General features: G+C 38.9%; 1 protein-coding gene and 1 long non-coding RNA gene across 3 annotated transcripts in view; one reads left to right on the top strand and one right to left on the bottom strand.

Annotated features, from left to right (window-relative positions):
• The window catches only part of LOC141741906 (uncharacterized), a 259,266-nt gene extending 258,463 nt beyond the window's left edge, over window positions 1-803 (bottom strand). The window contains exon 1 of the long non-coding RNA XR_012586518.1: window positions 426-803. This is a non-coding gene — a long non-coding RNA (uncharacterized LOC141741906). The remainder of the gene's footprint in view (window positions 1-425) is intronic.
• N4BP1 (NEDD4 binding protein 1) lies at window positions 744-22,221 on the top strand. Of its 2 annotated transcripts, none has more exons than XM_074583069.1 (7): window positions 744-1,212; window positions 4,011-5,764; window positions 13,100-13,230; window positions 13,641-13,737; window positions 16,174-16,281; window positions 19,503-19,610; window positions 21,688-22,221. In XM_074583069.1, the coding sequence occupies exons 1-7, from the start codon at window positions 967-969 to the stop codon at window positions 22,022-22,024; spliced, it is 2,781 nt and encodes a 926-aa protein (XP_074439170.1). In that variant the 5' UTR covers window positions 744-966; the 3' UTR covers window positions 22,025-22,221. The 2 variants fall into 2 exon arrangements, with proteins under 2 accessions (XP_074439170.1, XP_074439171.1); XM_074583070.1 differs by lacking the exon at window positions 21,688-22,221 and adding an exon at window positions 19,790-19,939 and having other exon boundaries at window positions 750-1,212.
• The last annotated feature ends 315 nt before the right edge of the window (window positions 22,222-22,536 follow it).

Genomic DNA, 22,536 nt, shown 5'->3' with positions numbered 1-22,536 from the left:
TAACACAAAATATGTACACTTAGATAACACAACCATAAAATGTTCATCCTCTCTTAGGAGGCTATATTTAATGAACAGCTACTAAAAACTACCTTCACAGTGATGCTAAAGAGATGGACAAAACAAGTGGGAATCAAATAGTCTAGGGGGAACTTGGCAGATACTGACTTGGGTCTGGGATGGGAGGAGATGAAAGAAACTAAGATATTTACTCCTTTGTGCAACAATTGGCAAGTACTGTCAAATCCAGGCATTCAAAAGTCTAGTGAAGCTCCAGAGCTACTTTTTAAGATCTAATCTTATGCTTCACATCTCATCTTAAGACTTGTAAAAGTGTGTCCTGTGTTTTCTGAGCTATCAGAGCTAAGGATTTGGGGATGGGGGCTACACTTCTGTCCCCTGCGACCACAAGGGATAAAACTTACATTTCTTTTCAAATGAAATCCAAGACGACGATACCAGGACATGGCTGTGCCAACAGTGTCTTAAAACCAAACTTCTGGGCTGTGAAATCGTTAAAGAGGAAGGTTTCTTTCCTAGGCAGCTGGGCGTGAGCCTCTTTCCCAACCCGTCAGGCGGGGAGAGGCCGCTGCGTGCGGACCGCGCCTGGCGCCACCGGCTGTAGGGAACCGCCCGCCTCTTCTCCGGGCACGCGTGCAGGCACCCGAGCAAAAGAAGGAGGCGGCCGGCTCAGCCTCTGGCACAGCTCCAAGCTTCGCCACACACCGCCCGGCCGCCGGGGAGGCGGGACGGGGCCCGCCCGAGGGAGGAGCACTTCCCCCGCCCTCGCCAAAGATGGCGCCGTGGCTGAGGCGAGGCGCTCTCCACCTCCCAGCGCGGGGCGGCACCGTCGCGGGCCGATGACGCGCGCGGGCGGCGCGGAGGGTGCCCGGGGATTCCCCGTGTTGTTGTCCTGGGGCCCGGCGGGATGGGCGGCTGCAGCGCGGGGCGGCGCGGCCGGCCCTGATGGCGGCTCGCTGGGCGGCCCACGGCTCCGAGCCGGGGCTGGATGAGTTCACCGTCCCGGCGGAGAAGAGCCGCCTTCTGGAGGGGAGCCTGGGCCGCATCGAGGGCTTGTTCGAGGTGCGGCTGGCCGTGTTGGGGGCGCAGGGGGACTGGCGACCCGCCATCCTGCCGCCGGGCCCGCCGTCCGCCGCCGCCCGCATCTGGGTGCAGCTGACGGGCGGTGGGAAGGCCGTACGCAGCGCCAAGGTACGGGGCGAGGGGAACTGGGGGCAGGGCGGGAAGTGGCGCCCAGGGGTGTCGTGGGGGCCGGGCCGGCCGGAGGGAGGCCGGGGGCCGCGTCTGCCGGCGGGATGGGCCCCTCTGTCCCGGGGCAGGGCTGGAGGCTGCTTGGCGCGGGTGGGAGGCAGAAAGGGTGGGGGAAGGAGTCAGTGGTGCACGGGGAAACAGGAACGGTCCTGCCTTGGCAAATAGGTGTGTTCCTGGTGCCAGGGTGTCTCCGGTGGTGTTGACATGAGTGCAGGGAACAAAGAGAAACCATTCAGCTGAGAAGTGCAAAGTTCGTCGGCGTGGCGGAGCGCCCGGCCGCCGCCGCCTGGTGGGACGCAGCTGCCGGCTGCCCCGGGGGCTCCGGCACCCTCCGAGCCGGCCAAGTCGTGCGCTCAGACGCGGTTACAGTGTGTCGCTCGCCTTTTGCTTCCCCCGGTCAAGAAACTCTTCAGGGTTGGCTGGGTGTCATCGTGTTTCACAGTCGCTTCACAGACTTCACTTGTTCTGTGGCATTTAGTAGCTTATTAGCAGAGCTGACAGCTTAACAGAGCTAACGTTTCCTTCGTGTAAAAGTTGGCAGTCCAGACTGCTTCACCAGCAGATAACTTTTTTAGCTTTCTTTTTAGCCAAACACCAAACGAGAGAGCCATCTGTGTGTGGCTCTGACTGTGACGCTAGTTGCTACGAAGTGTCTTTACAGAATTATTTTGTTAAATCTCTTGTACAGCTAACCTTTTGGGGAGGTTCAGCAGTAGTGACAAAATTAATATTATTCATAGTGGGCTTGGCACCTAAAGCTGTTTGAATCATGTGGTGAGAACGATAGTGTGAGCACTACCCAGGCTGGAGGTACCTTTCAAAAGCAAAATCTCAATATGTGAGCATTTGTGTCTGTCTATTTGTTTAAATACACATATATATCCTCTAAACCAATTTGCTAGTATATTTGGGCTCAGAAACTCCAGAAGCCATTACAGGTAGCATAAACAGCTATTCTTCGCTGGGCAGCTGCAGTACAACTTTCTCTTTTTCCAGAAAATTAAAGTCTGAAACAAACAGCACAATATTTCCATTTTCTAATTGCTGCTTTTCCTAATAATATACAAGATGCTTTCTACTCCAAATATTTAAAGGGTATGAGAGACATGACTTCCCTTATCTGTAGAGTACTTTTCAGACCCTATGTGGAGGGATTATTGACTAGAAAGTATGAACAATTGCATGGCTTTATTGCCTCCCTTTAAAAGGTTTTTTGATAGTAATTTGTATTTTAATTCATCAGTCACATGCAATATATTTTTCAGTGCTATTTAGTAAATATAAAAAAATAAAAGTTCACAGATTTTTAATATCCTTTTTTCTAATTATGTTATTGTCCTGTTGCTCTGAAAAAGCAGTCATATCACGACTAAGGCATGAAAAGTAATCCTGTGGATTTTATTGCAGAAGCAGTTTGTGCTAATATGGTCTTGGAGCAGCCTGTGGCGATGTAACTCGAGAGACGATAGGAAGTGGTGTTATGTTATCCATTACCTTGTATTGGTTTTCAGTTCCACTTAAAAGAGAAGTTTAATTTCTGAAAGTAAAGATAATAAAATGTGGTATACTTGAGAGTCTGTGACTGCAGCTTAGAAACTGGTTTCACTACATTACATAATTTTAAGCACAGAAAGAGACAGTTTGGGGAAAAATAATGCTACCTGAAAGAAGAAATAATGTACTGTGTTGACAGAGTTCTGAACTCTGACACATTTAAAACAAGGTAGTATAGTGAATTTGCCTATAGCAACTTCTAGGTGGCAGAAATAGCAATGGGAGGTGTTTTTTTAAAAAAACAAAAAAAAACAAAAAAACAAACAAAAAAAAAAAACAAAAAAAAAAAAACAACAACACACACAAAAGGCAACCACCACAGCATATTTAAAACCTGAACTTCTAGAACACAGAACTAGCTGGAGCCTGGAGTTTTCTCAGTTACTTGTCAGTATCATCTGCTTTTTCAAAATACTGAGTTTCAAAGCCTCATGTGGAAAGCTGGCTTGCTGTTGAGCTTTTTGGGTGTGATTTTCTTTGGTGTTACATATCTGTTGTAAGTAGGTGCTCTGGCAGTTGTAGTTTTAAAATACAAATGTTTTATTTGGTTACTAAGGGAATCTGTGAGAGTCCTGATAGTGGTTTTGTCATTTGTTTGGTTTTAGCTCTTTTAATGGATACTACTCTGGCTACTAGTTATGTTATGCCATGCTACGTGATCAGTGTCCTTGATTCACTAGTAGTAAGTATAGAATAAGTAACATGTAATAACTACTTAAAAATACAGGAGAGAGCTACTGCAGTGATGAGCCTTTGGAAATTTTCTTTAGAAACTGTTTTTAGAAGTTCAGTTTTATGGACTAGGTAGAATTCTCTAGTGCAAGGCATTTGTTCGTGAAGTGTATGTTCTCTTTGACCAAAGAATGAGAATGGGAGAATAAATTTCTTTAAACTTGTCTTTTAAACTGTTTGGGCTACAACTTAAATACTCTGTTACTATCCTTTTCATTTAAACAGCAGGTTATAAAAGAGAGTTAGCCTTCTGAGATCTATTTAAAAATAATTTCAGATATCTGTATTTTATCTCTATTATCTGGTTTACTGGCAGTATTTACTTTGTCGCATTTGTTATGCTAAGTTGGCTTTATTTTCTAGTGTACTTGTCCATTACAGACCTAATCAAAACTAATTTTATATATTAGCTGTTTACGAATATTCATTCTCGTGTCTCTTTCTCCCTCTAGGAGTATATTAAGGGACTTTGTGAACCTGAACTAGAAGAAAAGGAGTACTACCCAAAGGACATGCACTGCATCTTTGTTGGTGCACAGAGCCTGTTCCTCAACAGTCTTATTCAGGATACCTGTGCTGATATAACAGTGCTGGAAATAGGATTGCTCAGTATTAAAGGGGGTGCAGAAGCTGTTGTTATGGCTCAAAGTCACATTCAGCAGTTTGTGAAGCTTTTTAAGAGTAATGAAAGCTTATTAAGCGACAATGAGTCAGGGATTAAAAAGCAATTCAGACAATTTGTGGAAGCACATGCAGATAAATATACAATGGATTTACTGATTTTGCCTAGCTCACTAAAAAGAGAACTCCTAGCTCTCACACGAACTGAATGTTGTGAAGTGGAGAGCGATATCATAGATCTTACGGGTTCTGAAAGCCCAACAGAGTTTTTACAGAACAAAGCCTTCAAAGTAATTGCTACAAACAGAGATGGAAGAGCAGATGGTGAGGAAGCAAGAAACAATGCTGGGACACCTGTAACTGAGCTTACAAAGCAAATGGACACTGTGTTTTCTGATGCTCCTGAAACAAGTTTTGTTCCCATAAATGTTGTGCCTCTGTTAGAAGTAGAGGTGTCTAAAGAAAGACAGTCATGTAAACGAAGATCCTCTGATGATGAGGAAAGGCTCCCTAAAAAGCATTTCTCTTTGGAAAATGATCAGGAAGTAAAATCCACTTCAGACAGCAACGCAGTTATTGATCTGCTTTCGGATGGCTGCAGTGAATCAGATGATCCCAGTTACTGCCTTAAAGAAGGTGATGATATCAGTGAGGAAATGGAATATAAGATTCTTGTGAACTTTTTCAGAACAATGGGGTATTCCCAAAATATTGTAGAAAAAGTTATTGGTATCCTAGGACAATCTGTGGAACCGTTAACATTGCTAGAAGAAATTGAAAAGGAAAACTTAAAATTTCAAAAAGAAAGTGAACAGTCATCTCAAAAGCCCAGAACTATCAATCCTCCTTTAGGAAGTAATGCAGAAAATTCACAAAAGCTAGAAGACAAAGGCATTTCTAGGAATAAAAGTCCACTTAAATCCAATCATACTACAAAGGAGACAAAAAAGGAGTATCACAAAGTAAGAGATTCACCAGGCATGCAAGTTGATGCAGAAGACAAAATGCATATGTTGGTATGCAAACCTCCTTCTCCTTCCAGAAAAAATTCAGCTATATGCTGTAAACAGAGAGACATTTATTGCCCTGGTAAGAACCACAGTTCAAGGTCAAGTGATATAGAAACCGATGGTGGTGTAACTTTCAGCACTATACAAGCTGGAGCTCTAAAAGAAGTTGATTTTGTAGCCAGAGGGAGCTCAGATGTGCAGCGTATTTCAAGTAAGACTAAAACTGCAGTTCAGCAAAAATCTGCAAGGCCCTCAACTGTACAGAATAGTCATCATGGTTTTGAGGACCAATTAGGACACTGCAGCTCTTCTTCTCAAGTGAGATCTCTCAACCAATGCCAAACCTCAAATTCTGAAAATCCTATCCCAGACCAGGTGTTGTCTTCACAAATACATCTTTCAAATACTGATAGAGAGACAGTGGGACCACACAGACGTCATCCTGATCCTTCAGTTACTGGAGTTCAAAGATTTTTGGAATCTCTGAAAAAGCCATACAAACTGGAGTTGAAAAATGAACCTGGGAAACCCTATTTAAAACATATCATTATAGATGGAAGCAATGTTGCAATTTCGTAAGTATTGTTCTTTTCAGATATCTCTTCAGTAAAAGTTCAATGAGCTTTCAAATGAGATAGGGACTAAGAGGTTGCTGTGGCATGTGTAAAGTTTTTGCTAGCTAGCTTTTTGGTGCCCAACAGTCCATGTACACACAAGGTTTTTCAGCTACTGGTAATGGCTGCATTGGTAACTTATGGTGAGGCTTGATAATGAAAAATTACATGAGATTGACAGTAGCCATTTTAATTTCCAACGCATAGCAATTTTGATAGTTTTTATTCTCTGTTTAGTGACAGCATTCATTTTATAACTGACTTCTTTTGGAGTCGTTGTTATTCTCACAGCATGAGATACCGTGCATGGAAGGAAATTCAGAAGTTTTTAGCAGGTGCAATATATGACACTGCAGTACACAAATCCAGCTAGAACAGTGTAGTTGTGGGATATTCTATCATGAAACAACTCTTGTAGTATTTACTTTTGGTTTAAAAAAAATTACTTAGCCTGAAGTTGAACAGGTGCAATAACTGGTTAAAATAGAATAAGGAAAATCCTTGATTTTGACTTAAAAATTGTTTGGTAATTGCAATATACTGGAAAATATTTTCTGTAAAGCCTTTTAAGACTTAGCTTTCTTGTTCTGGTAGAAACTTGCAAATTTGTAAAAACAGGTAGCTCAGATTTATGAAGCCCAAATACAAAAACAATCCGAAATGAACTTAAACTGAATAGGCAATGGAAACTAAAACTAGGTATACGTTAGAGGCAGATAACATCATTTTCGATAACAAGATGTTTCAAAATGAAAAGTGAACTAATTCTACAGCATTTCTTACTAGGCAGTGGTCAAATTTGAAGCCCGATTTGTGCCATTTCAGAGCAACCTACTTTGAACTATCAGTGCTCCAGCTCAATGCAACACTTCAGTCAGAAGTAATTTCAGTGAGCTCAGCTCTGTTGCAAGCAATTTTATGCATGAAACTTAATTTGCACTGCACACTCCTAACACAGGAGTTGAGTTACCATCAACTTAAGTATTTTGGTTTTATTACTTTTGGTCTTAGTGTCTTGTGGTTTTTAAAGTGGTGGTTCTTATACAGTAGTAAGGTATTTGTCCTTTAACAACATTACACATTAGTGCTTGAGTCCTGCTAATTTTTGCAGGTGTAGGCATGCAACAAAAATATTCCATCCCCCTCCATAAAATGTGCAGAATAGAACAGGGAACTGTGTCTATGTGTGCCCACACTTCTTTTATTCCTCCTGATACCTGAAAGAATGTACGCAGACAATAGTAAACCATTACAGGGCTGTTGGATAACTGTAGGTTGTTGGCTGATAAGGCACTATGCAAACAAACCCTATGAAATGGGCACAGTTAATACTGAAAAGATCAAGAAATCCCTTTCACTGACTATAATGCAGGGATTTTGCATTATTGTAAATATCTTCTCATTCTTCTCTTTTTTTTTTTTCCTTCTTCCCCCCAACTGTTTCTATTGTAGACAACTTTGGAAGGCATTGCCAATTACAATTTTCTTTTTTTATTTTCTCTTTTTTAAAGTTTGTTATAAATAACTGGAATAGCAAAAATCACTTAGAACCTATATCTCTCTAAAATTTGTGCTTTGCTTTATTAATTTTAACATTTGTCTCGTCAAAAACTATCCTTGAATTGGTTGCTGTGCTCTATTCAGGAGGAGACTTGGATTTGTTCTTTTTATATTAAGTCACTTTGGCCAGCACGCATGTCAAAAGGTTTTGTCAGCATTGTGTTGTGGTTTCAGTTGGGATAGAGTTAACTTTATTAGCAACTGGTATAGTGCTGTGTTTTGGATTTGGAATGAGAAATACTTTTGATAGCACACTGGTGTTTTCGGTTGTTGCTAAGCGCTCAAGGCCTTTTCTGCTCCTTACGCCGCCCCAGCAGTGAGCGGGCTGGGGGGCACAAGAAGTTGGGAGGGGACACAGCTGGGACAGCTGACCCCAGCTGACCAAAGGGATATTCCATACCATGTGATGTCATGCTCGGTGTATAAAGGTGGGGGAAGAAGAAGGAAGGGGGGGACATTTGGAGTTATGGTATTTATCTTCCTGAATAACTGTTATGTGTGATGGAGCCTGGCTTTCCTGGAGATGGCTGAACACCTGTCTGCCCATGGGAAGTAGTGAATGAATTCCTTGCTTTGCTTGCGTGCGTGGCTTTTGCTTTACTTATTAAAATGTCTTTATCTCAACCCACAGGTATTTTTTGTCACTTTTGCTCTTCCGATTCTCTCCCCCATCCACACTGTGGGTAGTGAGTGAGCGACTGCATGGTTCTATCAGCCAGCTGGGGTTAAACCACAACAGTTTGCTGTGGGGCTTCTTGTTTTTTTGTTTTTTTTTTTAGTTTTGGAATACAAAAGTGAGCAATGACAAATGCAATATTTCTTCTTAATGAGGAAGTGGTAGTTTTTAAGAATAAACTGGCTCGCTGTTCTCCTGCTCCACTCACCAATGTAACAATAAGTAAGAGTAAACTTACTATGAGAATTAGCGATTTAAGATTTTTTTTTTGGTGCATTCAAAGTTCCTCTGCTGAACTTGCCTAAGCCCTTCCAAGTGCAGAAATTAGTTTTCGTTCTGGAACCATGCTGCCAGAACTAAAATGGAGTACTTTAAGCAAAATAGTAGTAATTCTGAGAAAGATCATCTGTATCCCCAGACAAGTGGGAAAAGTTCAGGCTATTTCTTAAAATAGGCTATATTTTAAAATATGGATTTCAATCTTGGAGGCTGGAAATCCTGAAGAGCCTCATATTAGCTCTATTATCTTGTATTTAGTTGTAACTAATTCTTGAATAGGATATTTTCAAAGAATAGGCCAGAGTACTACCAGTAATCCCATGAATTCTGGAGGATGCTCTTAGACTGAGAAAAACACATCTGACTGGCTAAGATACATGTATCATAGGTCATCTACTTCCAGCTATTAGATGAAAGAGGCTTCCCAAAAGAATAGGCTTAAGTGCTCTGGGGAAGAAAATAAGCTTTTTTTTTGGGGGGGGTGGGGTATGTTCTTTACTTACGTAGAGTACCAGATGATACCTGGAAATTCCTAGACATATAGTTCATTCAGAAAAAAATTCTGCTGATGTTTTAAACTTAATTCATGTAAAAATGTATCTCACTTAGCCTGTTTTTTTGACAGGCCGCTTATGTGTTTGCACATGTTTCTGTTAGATCACTATTTTTTCCCCATTCAAAACAAAACATACATTTTTCAAGATGATTAGCTTCAAATGCAGTTTAAGGACCAAGGACCTAGTAATATAGAAATGCTTGCAGTTAGTCCAGAAAGTCTCCATAGCACAGATGAGGTGTCAAAAGTAAATCTAAGTAACTTCCTCTGTTTATGAGAAAGAATGTCTGAAGATTTCTTAACATGTAACCTTTCCTACCAAGTGATCATTAATTGAAGAAGATCATGATCATCCTTATAAATTGATTTCCCCAGGTTAAAGAGCCCAGAGCTAGACCTTCATGACTGGCAACTGTTAAACCTTTCGGGTCAATCACTGCAGAATTAATTGAATTAATACATTAAGATTTTCTGTCATTTTATAGTCTTGCTAACTTCAAAGGGGAGGTCTGACATGATCCATAACTCTTGACACTGCTCTAATTAAAGTACAATGTTTTGTTACAGTAAATTGTTTTGAAAGTAACCTTATTTCCTCATGTTCCAACTCTGTTATTTAGAACACGGTGATGTAAAAAAGCAAGTCACAACTGAGTCAGGCTACCTTGAACTTTTTAAAGTGATTTCCCAAACATGTATTAGTGGAAGAGAAATGCAAATTGTTGGGATCATGTAGAAAATAACAAACACACCACATCCTGTTTGTCTAATTATTTATTTATTTAATATGGAGAGATTTTTTTCATCTGTGGGGTTTTCTGTTGGGTTTTGGTGGTGGTGTTTTTCTTAAGAACAGCCAAATACATCTGAAACCAATGAATTAAAAGATGGTGAATAAACATCTGCCGATCTCCCTGATGGCTGTGAGATTACTGTAGGCAGTGCTCTCCTAACTTTGATTTAGCAGCCCTATCAGTAAAAAAATCTTCGAGCATGCACCCCCAATATATGTGTATTTATCAACTATATATGTGCATTACTGAAGTTCCAATACCTCCTTCATGCACCCCAGTGGATTGTCTTACACAACAAGGGTGTCCCCACATTAGAACGGGGCATAGTAGCTGAGTACCATTGACATGCGGTCCCCACATACTGTTATAGAACATCTGCTGCCTGCCGCTCAACCAAATAAAAACTCTGCTTATGAAAAGCAAAGGACAGAGAACTGCCTCAAAATAGCAGAACCACCAAGATATTTAAATGTGCTACTAAATAATCAATGCATGGGGCCTGGGGGTTTTTTAATGTAGGTATTCTGCAGCTTCCTTCTGGCTAAACAAAGCCTCATTATTTTCTTACATCTTAGAAACTGAAGAATTGATTTCAATTTTGATTTGAATTGTTTTCAGTTTTACTTCTCAGTACCTTGAGGTTATGGACATCTGCTTCCATGCCTGTGTTGGTTTGGGGGTTTTTGACGCCCGAGTGTCATGTGTTTGGGGGATGGGGTGGAATGAATGCATTGCCTGCCTGCTTGGACTAAAGCTGAACGGGCTTCCACATCACTACTTGTGTCTTAACTCTTGAAGACTTCAGGAAGCTGAAGAATTTTCCCTCTTGACATGTGCAGCCTAGTAAAAATTGCACATTGATCTCTAAATGCTAGCTGTTCTTTCAATGTGCTTGTTGAATAAGAGAAAGTCCAGGTATTACTCTAACCACTAACAAGTATTTTAAAAAATTGCCTTTCTTTATGTGCTGAAAACAGGCCTTTCAGGACAGACCAAAACATCCAGATAGTTGTCAGGAAATTTTAAATTAAATTTTATTAAAATGTGGAAGAAACTCAGAATGAAAGAATAATTGAATGGAATTATTTCTTGCTCAAATTGTTTGTAAATAATATGTGCTTTCCTTAATTAGTTACAAAACCAAAAGGAAGATGTTACATATCCCAGAAAGCAACCTGCTGTTTTGGTGCTTTGTGCTGCTTATGATCATCTCTCGTTTAACTTCAGAAATACCTTTGTAGGGTCTTTATGGTTTTTTTTTAAAGAACTTGGACAGCCAAACCTGGTATTTACAATGGCAGTAGGGGAACAGATGTAGTCTTTGAGATGGGTGTCTTGAAAAGACCACCTTGCTGTGGTAATTTGCTGTCCTTCAGATGTTTACCTAGCTCAAATAAAGCATTTCATATGTCTGTTCATCTAGCAGTGACATATTTATAGCTCACCTTAATTCTACATGTTATTTGATAAATATATCACTTATATTTACAAGCTCTTTTCTTTTTTCTTGAAGTTGCTACAGAGCAGGAGTGTTTGATCATACAGGACGAATCAAGAGCTGCTGTTCTAGGCTTTAAAATGTTTAAAAACTAGAGAGTACTCTGTGTAGTTTAGCAGGTGTAAAGCTCTAAAACAGGAGAATGGACAAGTAGAGAAGATGTAATTTTCAACATGAACGTGGAGACCTCTGCATCTCTTGAAGTCCAGTTGAGAGCCATTAATACAGTGAAAGTGTTTAACGGAAGTTTTCCAGTTTATTGAATAGGACATCTAACTTAAAGTGGGGTGTGATGACTGTGTTTTAAGTTTATAACCTCGAAGGCTTACAAGGGGTAACTCTTCTGTGACAATTGCATTCCTTTATTTGACTGCTCTTGAAATCAAGAACACCTGATTTTATTAGGGCAAGTGTGGTGAAGGATCTATTTTTTTTTCTCCAGAAACTCTGTTAATAACTCAGATTCTTGCCTCTTGTAGTTCAGATGTAGCTTACTCATTTTTCTGCTCTTCTACATAAAAATATTCCTCTCCAAATTCAGAGAGCCTTAATAGATTTATATTTTGATAAATTTATTTTAAAATGAGTCTACAAAATTGGAAAAGGATACATGAATGCTAATAAAGGCTGAGTTTCACAGTAAAATATTTCCATGGTGATGTTTTAAAGAACTCTGTTTAGAAGACTTCCTGCTACGTTTAAGTAGGGGTTTAAAGGTAAAATTCTATTCAAAACTAGTAAGGCTTACTATTAGGCTTATAATGTACGATTGCGTGTTAATTAGGAAACCAGTTTAAAATACAAATACCTCTTGATCACTTATTGTTATGAGAAGCACTTCGTAGTGTTTTAACATCTAACTTGAAACACAGAGTATGTACTACTTTGTAAGAAGTCTTTTGCTGGTTCATGCCATCAGATTCATTCTGAATCAGTGTGTCTTTTCTAACTAAATACGTCTTTGTTTTGTCTAAGTGTGGCCTCTAATCTATGAAAGTATGAGGGGAAAAGTTTCTGAATGAAAACTGGATTTAGCCCGTGTAAGGTGCTAGTAGGTGTTCTGTAGGAATTTATTCTAGAGGTATTTTTGATTCTGTCTTCTGTACTTGGAGATTCTTCTTCCATTGTTCTCCTGAAGTTCAGTTTCCAGAATCTGGTTAGACAGTTAATTGCTAAAGGAGGACTTCCTGCCACGTGTTAAATGGGCACATAGGATCATTGGGATAATTCAGATTGAGAGGGACCTCACAAGGTCCTCAACTCCAATCTCTGTATTACTCATATTGGGCAGTTGCCACTTTTTCTGGCAAGTCACTTAACTGCGTTGCAAAAACAGGTAATGAACATCTTACATTTTTAAATGGGGGAGAGGGGAAGATTGCCACTAAAATACAGTGTTTTGAAGATCTTTCTTCCAAGATATTTCATTATTTTGCATGAAAATGGTAGCTCAGATTGTTGAAATGACGGTAGAGGAGGCCCAAATATCTTAGATTATCAGAAAACTTCAGATGTAATCCTTGGGAACTAGCTGAACCGGAAGTGTTATATTTTGCAGTGGGACTGTATTTAGAACTACTACATTATTGGATTATGATAATTTTAATCTATAATCAATAGATTTTGGAAACCATCACTATTGGCCTCTCTTTAAAGCTAAACCCAGTTCTAATTACCCAAATATTGTTGTGCCCACAAAACTGAAAGGAGACCGAGCTTTAAAGTTGCAAAGTGATGTTTCCATTCTCTTCTTTTGATGAAGATCTCTTTCCATTTATGAGATTCCTCATCTATAACATCCATGTACCTCTTATTTTGGTGACGCGATATGTATAAGTTAAAGCTTCATTTCACAAGGTATTGTTCTGTTTTCTTTGTATTCATGGTAGTAAAACTCTAGTGAATTTAATCTTTTTCTTTCTTTCACTCCTAGTCATGGTCTAAGGAAATTCTTCTCCTGTCGAGGAATTGCAATATCTGTTGATTACTTTTGGAAACGTGGCCACAGAAATATTACCGTATTCGTTCCACAGTGGAGAACAAGACGTGATCCTTACATTACAGGTGAGGGAAATAGTTTCCTAATGTTTTCTTTAACTGAATTGTAACTATTTTTTTGGATACTTCTGTGAAGGATGAAGGGAGGAGGAATACTTCATAAAACACTAAACATGAGTAACTGGGTTTCCGTGTACAACCTGAGACACTCTAAAGTGCTGTTTAGGCTAACTGATGTGCCATAAGTGGAGGCCTTCTTGTTTTGTTTGGGTTTTCTTTGCTCCTTAACTTCTAGTTTCAGCCTCTTCCTCCCCATTTATTAGCAATTCTTCAGCTATCAATATGTCATTTCTGAAGATTAATACGTACAAAAATACCAAGCTTCTCTGCTAATTATATCTCAGACTAATTGTCAAATCTAAATAGCTTAGAAGAAAGCTTTTGTTTTTAAGAACAGTTGTTTCATGTTTTAACAGAGCAGGATTTCTTAACACAGCTCCAGGATGTTGGAATATTGTCTTTAACCCCTGCAAGGATGGTTTTAGGAGCAAGAATTGCTGCTCATGATGACAGGTATGGAATATATGTAGTTTTAAAGTCTTTTTGAACATCTGACTAATGGTTGTAAAAGCTTAATAATTCATAAATGGTAGTATTAGCTAGTTCTTCAACCTGTCCAGACAGAGCGCTGTGCATCTAATTTAAGACTGAGCTCTAAATCTGTTACGTTATTTTACTGTCCTAAGAAACATTTTTATACATAATTCTCTAATAATATTGTACATACTATTTCCAGAAATTCATGGAAAATATCAAATTTTCATGGCAATTAAAAAAAAAAAGTTAATCCATTTCAAATGTTATCACTTGCATTGAGGAAGAAATTAGTCTTTTAGTAATGTCTTTATGCTTTCCTGATCATCATTCTACCCCTGAGTTGTCTTTTATGTTTGGGGAGCACTATCATAAATCTGATCAGGTGCTATTTTGGTTTGGGTTTGGTTTTTGGGTTGTTTTTTTTCTGTATGCCATTGTGGCATACTGACATAGATGTGTATTTGGAGCAGTGTATTTGTAACAGCATGTAGGCTAGTAAATTTCCAAGTTAATTTAACCACCAAGTTCAACTTCAAAATGTGGAGGATCATCTTTCAGTGAACAACACTAAGCTTTAGGGTTTTTTGTTGAGTGTTGGGGGGTTTCCTTACATTTTTATTGCCAGATTTTCTCAGTCTTAACATGCTTAAAAGCAGTTTGCAGCTTCGAAATTGTGTTCTGCAGCTAGCTACAGTTTGCTGGACTTTGGTTTCTTCCTTCCTACTAATAATCATCCAGACTATATTTTTCTGACCACAAAATTGTCAGGTTTTTGCATCGTGGGCATGCCTGTTTTTTGTTAGGTTGCGCAGTCACGTACCTGATTGCAGAACTTGATACGCAAAAGATATGTAGAGTGCACTTGATTTATCTTCCTTGTTAAGATGTAGCAACTCTGATCTCTTAAATCATAATGTTGTAGCAAAAAAAAAATGTAGAAGGCAGCGAAGTTGGAGTTGCTCACACACTAATATCTTATATACACCCAGCATTTCATATAAAATGCTATGTAGGTGCGGTATTTACAGTTGATATTACTGTGGAAATGAGTGTTGTGATAATATATTGGCACTTTCATCAAAAGTGTACTGTAAAAGAACACAATCTGTTACCTCTTTGCTAAAATAGTTTCAAATGGCAAAAAGTTTTTTTTCTGACAGGTTAAAAAAAAAAAAAAGAAATTCATGATATTTTCTTAATAGATGAAGTAGATACTTTTTGTCCTGGTTTGAGATAGAACAGAAACGATTTTCTTTTCCGTAATTTTACTTTTCAGTTAAGTCTCTTCTAATTGACTGCACCGTCTGAAATTAATAACTTATTTTTCAGACAGTGTCTGCTTCTAGCAGTGATAAGGTCTGATGTTTACAGTTAACACTAAGGAATGGTATGCAGAGAGCCTCTTGCTTGTACTTGTTGCTGTAACAAGCAAGGTCAGCTAACTTTATGTGCCAAGTTGGAGGGTCGGAAGTGGAAGTGTAAAGGGTTTGCACGTGTGGGTAGGAGTGGACAGGACAGGTGACCCCCAAAAGTGGCCAACCGGATATTTCATCCCATCTGCATCATGCTCAGTATAAAAGCTGAGGGATCAAAGGGTCAGTGGTTGGCATCCAAGGAGGACTCTCTCTGTTCTTTTGCTTTTGATCCCAATCCGTATGTTCCTGAATCCAATTCTTAAATCCAGCTCCCGTCTGCTGCTGAGTCTAGTGCCAGGGCTTGCCAGTGACGTGATTGTCATCCTGGGAGCTCGATATTGGTTTTGTATATATTTGTAGATATTTCATTATTTTCTGAATAATATTTTTATCTTATCTTTTTATGGTTAATATTTCATTAAAGCTATTTTAAGGTTTTTCTCAATCTATAAGTGTCTCTCCCTTATCCTCTCTCCCTTCCCCTTCTGGGAAGGCATCTGTCATTCATTTAGTGGCCAGCCCAGCCTAAACCATGACACCTTTTGTCATAATTTATTTAGCAACAAAATGGTTACAGCACTCTTTGTCAACAAGTGTTGACGGGCTAACATGCATAACAATATCTTGCAGAAGACAGATGTTAATGCTGAGCAAAAAAGTTCTATGTGTTGGAATGTGTAATAAATACTATACTCTTTTGTAAAGGAAACCATTTACCTCTACAAATATTTCAGAATCTGATAATCCCGTGGGTTTGGGGGGCTTTTATGGAAAAAAAGCCTCCCGCGAAGACTCTTCTGCACTAAATAAATGCATGCTACCTAAAACGCTGTTTAAAGTTACATGGTGGGTCAAAACAGTAATTTCCTGGTAATCGAAGTGCTTGTTTTCATGCAAATAGATTACTCTTGTGTTGTTTAACATTTAGTTTTCTAGATCTTTAGACAATTTTCAGTAAAGCAGACTATCTTAATGGTCTTTGAAATGAATTTTACAGGTTTTTATTACACCTTGCTGATAAAACTGGAGGTGTTATTGTGACTAATGATAACTTCAGAGAATTTGTGACAGAATCACGTGCCTGGAGAGAAATTATTCAAAAAAGGTAATTACTCAATTTCTGTGAAAGCTTAAAAGGATGTCTGTCCTTACAGTTGTTCATGTGGGACTTCTTATTTTTAGTTAATCTATCATACAGTTCTGGTAGAGCCCAACAAAGTACTGTGTTTGTTTCACCACTTTGATTCAAGGCATTAGAATCATGTGTTGAGTAGTCTAATGTCCCTATTATTTATATATTCTCTGATGTAAACCTGTTAATCATTCACATAAGTAGGATCTTGGTGTAACAGCAAAGCTATATCACTTCTGAAGCTCAGTGTTAGACCCTGTTAGAGTATACACTTTGTTGTCCATTCTCATAGGCTTTCTTGTTCTACATTTCACTTCTTCAAGGAGGCGTGATAGCTGATGCAGACATACAGTATCACTTTCAAGGTTTCAGTATTGTCACAGATGGAAATGTTTGACACTGTTATGGTTTAGCAGTGATTCAAAACTTACTGACGATGTGAGGTAGATTAAGAGGTTGAATTTTAGTAGCACTTAATCATTAACCGATTTAAAGATTTACAAAGTGATTTAACAAAATAATTAAACACAACTTATGTACAGATTTGAAGATGACAAGATTCACACTAATTTACCATAAGGTATCCCAAATCAATACATACACATATGAGCAAAAGCATATATCCCAAATTATATGCTTTTGCTTAGATGTATATATATTAAGCACACACACGGGTCTCTAACTGTTGGCATCAAAGATCCCTTAGTAGTGGGCGACTCCAACGAGCTGACAGGTACCCCTTTTGACTCCTATGTGTGCACAGACAAACAGAAGAACAACCACATCTGTAAAAGCTAATGGGTATATCAGAAACACATAGACTGAGAGGTGGATGAAAGGGAGCCTAGCCTACAGATAAAAATTTCCCTTTTCCCAAGTTTAGAGTAAATACTCACAATACTGCTGATACTTATATCGGCATTCCTCAATGGGTGAAAATTGAGACTCGGGAGGTATTGACTTGCCCTGGCCTTCTAATCCTCAGGGTGTCAGCCTGAGTGACATCCCAACTCAGGGGAGGTGCTGGCCACAGCCCACTGCGATCCATAAGAGTTCAAAGGGTCTGACTAGAATCACTACTTGTAGGATCCAAGATAACTGTCTTCTGTCAGGTACTTTTCCACTCTGGCCCAGGTAGGACAATGGGATGTTTTGGTACTTTCCACCAGTTATACCAGCCCAGAACCTGCTAGATCTTGGGGTCCCGGTATCCTCCCCTCTGTGGCCATGATCCATATATTGTCAGGAGTGATCGATTATAGTTATTATTTTCAAACAGTAGGAGTTATGGGAGTCAGGCGCACTAAGGGGTTGCGGTAGTGTCCTGGTCCATTGCTCTCCACCTTTTCTTTCTTTCATGTTAGACTATTATGTATCTTTCTGGTTTGTTGTATTATTCTGTGGCTCAAGTGGGGAGGAAATTGCGCCAAGTACCAAGAGGCCTAAAGGAGGGGGAGTTGCACCACCGCAATCCGCCCTGTGACTAAAGTCAATATAACTTATCGATAGACTGGCAGTGTGGTTGCTTCTTGCCTCTATGCCTATAAACAGGGAATGCTGCAATCCAATTATAATTTGAGGGAAACTTTGTGTTTGGCTAATCTCTGAGTTTCATTAAATGTGGTTAAGTGACATTATATATGCAGGGAAATTTTTGCAAAAATGTAACTTGTTTAGCCATCCTCCAAACTCTAATGTATAAAGCAATTTTTAACAACAAGCATAATATAACAGCAATCAGTAAGATCACAATAGGGTGCAACACCAGGTTTAGTATTCCAGTTGCTGTAGGAGACCATCCAAACAGGACTTCCCACCATCGATATTCTCCATCTCCTTTGACTCTTTTTAACACTTGATGTATTTCTTCAGCATTTCAGTTGACTGTGATAAGGGTCTTTTTGTCTGGTTTCTCGTGCTTGTTGTAGGAGGCTGATTAAATCAGGGTGGTGAAGGAGTTGTTTGATTATAGTGGTATTCATTCTGATAGGTGTGAGTTGTAGCTGGTAATATAACATGTAATGTAACCAATCGTTCTTTACTGTGGTACAACAAATTGGCATAGTTAAACAAAATAATAAACACTTGCAATATATCCCTGTAGCCATTTCCCTGTGATTGTTGAGTGTCCTTTGGGTTTAGAGGAGTTCACTTAGCTATAAAGTAGCCGTGCTTCAGCTTGTGGACTCTTTGTGAAGTAGGGTTTCTCCTGTGCAACTGGTTTCTTTTTTTAGTTCACTTAGGTTTTTGTTTTGGTTTGGCTTTTCCCTCTCCAGTTGAATCCAGCAGTGTCATTTTACTATTAAAGTATGATCTTCTGTTGCCCAAATTTCCCACTAATCCCTCAGAGTCTCCCTGACATCTTCCAAGGCTACATCTCCTGCAGTGACTGGGGTCTGTATAAGTCTAAGCAAGTAAACGAAAACTGTCTTGGATTCTGACAATGTAGCTGGGAGGACATGGAACTGATGTTGGCTAATCATGTAGGTATTTATGCTATTTCTTGAGTGAGTTCTACCCAAGTCAGGTTATGTTTTCCTACAGAACTTCGTCAAGAATACTTAGCACGTCATTCAGAGTCTGTGGTTTTTTAAGAGCTTGTGTTAACATCTGCTATTAGTTTTACTTCTGGGGAAATTCCACTGTACCAAATTCTCTTCTTACAAACAAATTTTAGTTGAACTGATTTCCTTTAATGCAGATTTCCATCTGTCCCAGAATGATTCCAGAAAAAAAGCTTATCATCTTAACTGTAAACAGCTAATGCTATGTTTGCTAGTTATGTGGCTTTCTGGTAAGATACGCATTTTAGCTGTGTGGTTGAAGATCCTTACAAGGAAGGGGAGTTTGAACAATCAGAAAATCTTCTCTAATCACCAAGAAAATTCCACCCTGGACTCGTTGCAAAAGATTTGCAGTCATCCAACACTTGCTGTCAAAAAAAAAAAAAAAAAAAAAAAAATCTGTGTTCTGCAGTGCAGTGGGAACAGGTCACGTAAGCTCCCATTAAATTATTTTGGCAGTGAATGCTTGTTGTATCTAAAATGGGTTGCTAGTGAAGTTTCAGTGACCCCTCATGTGGGGTGAAGTGTCTGCTCAGCAACTTGTCCTATGGTACAGAGGTGAAGGGCAGCAAGGGCGTAAATTGTAGTAAATAATTGTTAGTAAATAATATTGAAATAACTGTCTTGCAGGTTGCTCCAGTACACTTTTGCTGGTGACATATTTATGGTTCCTGATGACCCTTTGGGAAGAAATGGACCCAGGCTAGATGACTTCCTTCGAAGTGAAGGCTGTTCTAGGTACAAGCACTGTTTTCACTTCTGTTTGAGACAGTTACAATTTCAAATGCAAGATAAACCATTTTCCATGTTCGCTTGAACAATTCTTTAGATCTATACAGTAAAGGTACAGTGAAATTAAGCAAGAACACTGTAGGATGTAGTAGCTTAACAAAAACATGTTTTTCCTATTACTTCAGTCTGTTCAGAGACTGCTGATGACATTTGCACCTAATCAAGATCTCTCTCAGAACTCAGATAAGACAATAACTTCCTCTGAAATTTGGTTGTGGTGGCTTTCGTACAAGGGTGGTCCAAACTGTGTTAACATGGCACAAATCTGCCAGTGGTTTGGGTATCTATTCATCTGGTATCCTGTTAATTACAGTGATGTTATTTAAAACATCACTTAGTCATAGTGGGTCAACAGGTGCTACAAAAGGAATACATGTTCTTTGTCATGGGAGAGGCATTTCACTTCACACTTGAGGGTATTGTACTGTTAAAAAGATATTTTTTTTTGAGGCATTGTTATTAAATGCATTTGTATTTGAGTCATAATTTTAAATATTAATAAACATCTATTGTTCTGTTAAGATCATTGTACTTTTTAAATATGCATATATTCAAAGTATGAACTTGGCTTTGCATTAACTGCCAAGACTTGAGAATGGGTTTGCTCTTCAGCACAAGAAAATAAGCTGCTCTTCTTTCACCAGCTTAGGAATTATAAATGCTAATTTATACTCCTAATGAGAAGTATTGAGAGAGCTTTTGGTCTTACAAGCAAGATGAATAAAATTAGCAATACAAATGACAAGCTATACTTAAGGATTAATACTAAGAATAAGGAAGAATCTCAGCTATTTGAAACAATTGAGGAAAGTGAGACGTATATACCAGCAGGTCACAAGTTGTTTTAAAAGTAGGCATGTAATATCAGTTCTAGAACTCCAATAAGAAATGCTAAGAAAGTGTCCAAGCTCTAATATAAAACGCTTACAAGATGTCAGTTGGAACACTGTGTTTCAGCCTCCTGTGTCTGAGAAAAATAAAGTGAAAACAGTGTGTTCTGAGAGATGGTTGTAGAAATGGAAAGAGGCTCTTATGAGAAGATTCTAGAAGAGCTTGATTTCCTGTCTGTAAACTTGGAACTGGAACTAGGCTTTGGTTTTTGGGGTGTGTGTTGGGGTTTTTTAAGATTGAGGAAAGGTAAAGACTTAATTTTGTTAGAGACTTTTCTACTGAATTAAATGATTCAGAAAGCATAAATGGCACTAGGCATAAGATCAGAAACTAGAAGGTTCTCGAGCAGTTAGAGAGCCTTTTCATGTTGAGTAGTAGGAGATGTTGTAACCTAAATGCTTTTAAAATGGAGCTCTGTAATTTAGCTACTCTTTCCCTTGGTGGTAGGAGAATGTAACGTGAGTTCCAGTTCACACTTCTATGTTATCTGGTGGCATCTGAAGTAGACTTGACCCTAAATTTTGTAGTGCTAGCAGCTTAGAGTAGCAACAGCTTTGCAAAGTCTGAAATGAAATCTCGGCAATTGAGGAAGAACATTCAGATCCTGAAATTACTGAAAAACTTCATTGCCCCAGTAAGGATATCATATGAGGGAAGCAAGACCTTGATCTAAATGTGAGCATAGCTCACAGTCATGAGTAAGTGTATGTGAGGAATAGCCTTGTGGAGCATTTGGAAGCCTCTTTGGCCTGTCAGTATTTTCACATGTTCTGAGTCAGTGTACATCTGTTACATGTGTCTTTTTATCCCTTTATCTCAATAATACTGATGTTGATACTTCCATGAAATAAGCTTTGACTGTTGCTGTATTCTGCCAAGTAAAGTACTCACAGCATATTGGAACTAGTCGTAGATAATGTTAATTAATGCTGCAACTCATGCCAGATTCAAATTGAAAACTGTTACACCTACGGTTTCGTTTCACTTTGAAAAAATGCTTATCATTTGGTTCCAATCAGTAACTAGCCAAGCAGCAGTGAAGTATAGGAGTTATACACATTTTTCTTTTCTGCCTTTGTACAGACACTAGCATGTCCTTTACCTTAATCAAAATTTTTATTTTGTTCCATAGAGATTTTCGGTCAGCACAAAAGGCTTTACAGAGCAGTGGACAATATTCTTCTGAGACGCCTTTCTTCATGCCAGTCTCCAGACCAACCAGTAGCAGTCAACAGCCTAAAAACAGAGTACATGGTGATCGTTCATCAACGTGGCTTCCTCTGGAAACAGACATACAGGCTTGTCTAGCAACTCCACCACAGAGATCTGCCTCAGAAACAGTACAGCTAAGAGAAGCCCTGATAAAAATTTTTCCTGATTATGAGCAAAGACAGAAGATTGATCAAATACTAGCTGATCATCCATTCATGAGAGATCTTAATGCACTGTCTGCCATGTTGCTTGACTGAATATTTTACAGTGTTTTTATATCACAACTGATAGTGACTAACTTTGAATATCAACGTGAAGAAAAATGTTGCTCTATTATGTTACTCTGTGAATATTCAGAACCTAATTTTACTTGTATAAACAAAGATATTTTTTGTGTATGTTCTGTTGCTAATAGATGCCAGTTTTTGGTAAATTAAAAACTGCTGCTACTACAGATTTGTAATAATACTTTCTATGAAAAAAAAAACAACAAATCCTCTGCTTCACTTGAATTGCTTATTAGAGCAGTAGCAGTTCTAAAGAACTGTTACCACTTTAAACAGCATGTTAGCACTTTTTAAAAACCCCTTTCCTCAAAAGGTAAAAATCACGTCAGAGGCTTAAAATTTACTCTTACAGCTTCAGATATATTTTTCCAGATGCATGCATAACATACTATAACATAAGCCATGCACCTGTCAGATATCATTGTTGGTGTTTGTATCTAGAGTATAGATGTTCTTAGAAAACCTATACTCTACTAGTACCA

The sequence above is a fragment of the Larus michahellis genome, chromosome 4 (genome assembly GCF_964199755.1).
Source record: "Larus michahellis chromosome 4, bLarMic1.1, whole genome shotgun sequence".
In the NCBI taxonomy this organism is placed as follows: Eukaryota; Metazoa; Chordata; class Aves; order Charadriiformes; family Laridae; genus Larus; species Larus michahellis.
This window is presented reverse-complemented; position numbering and strand designations above follow the sequence as displayed.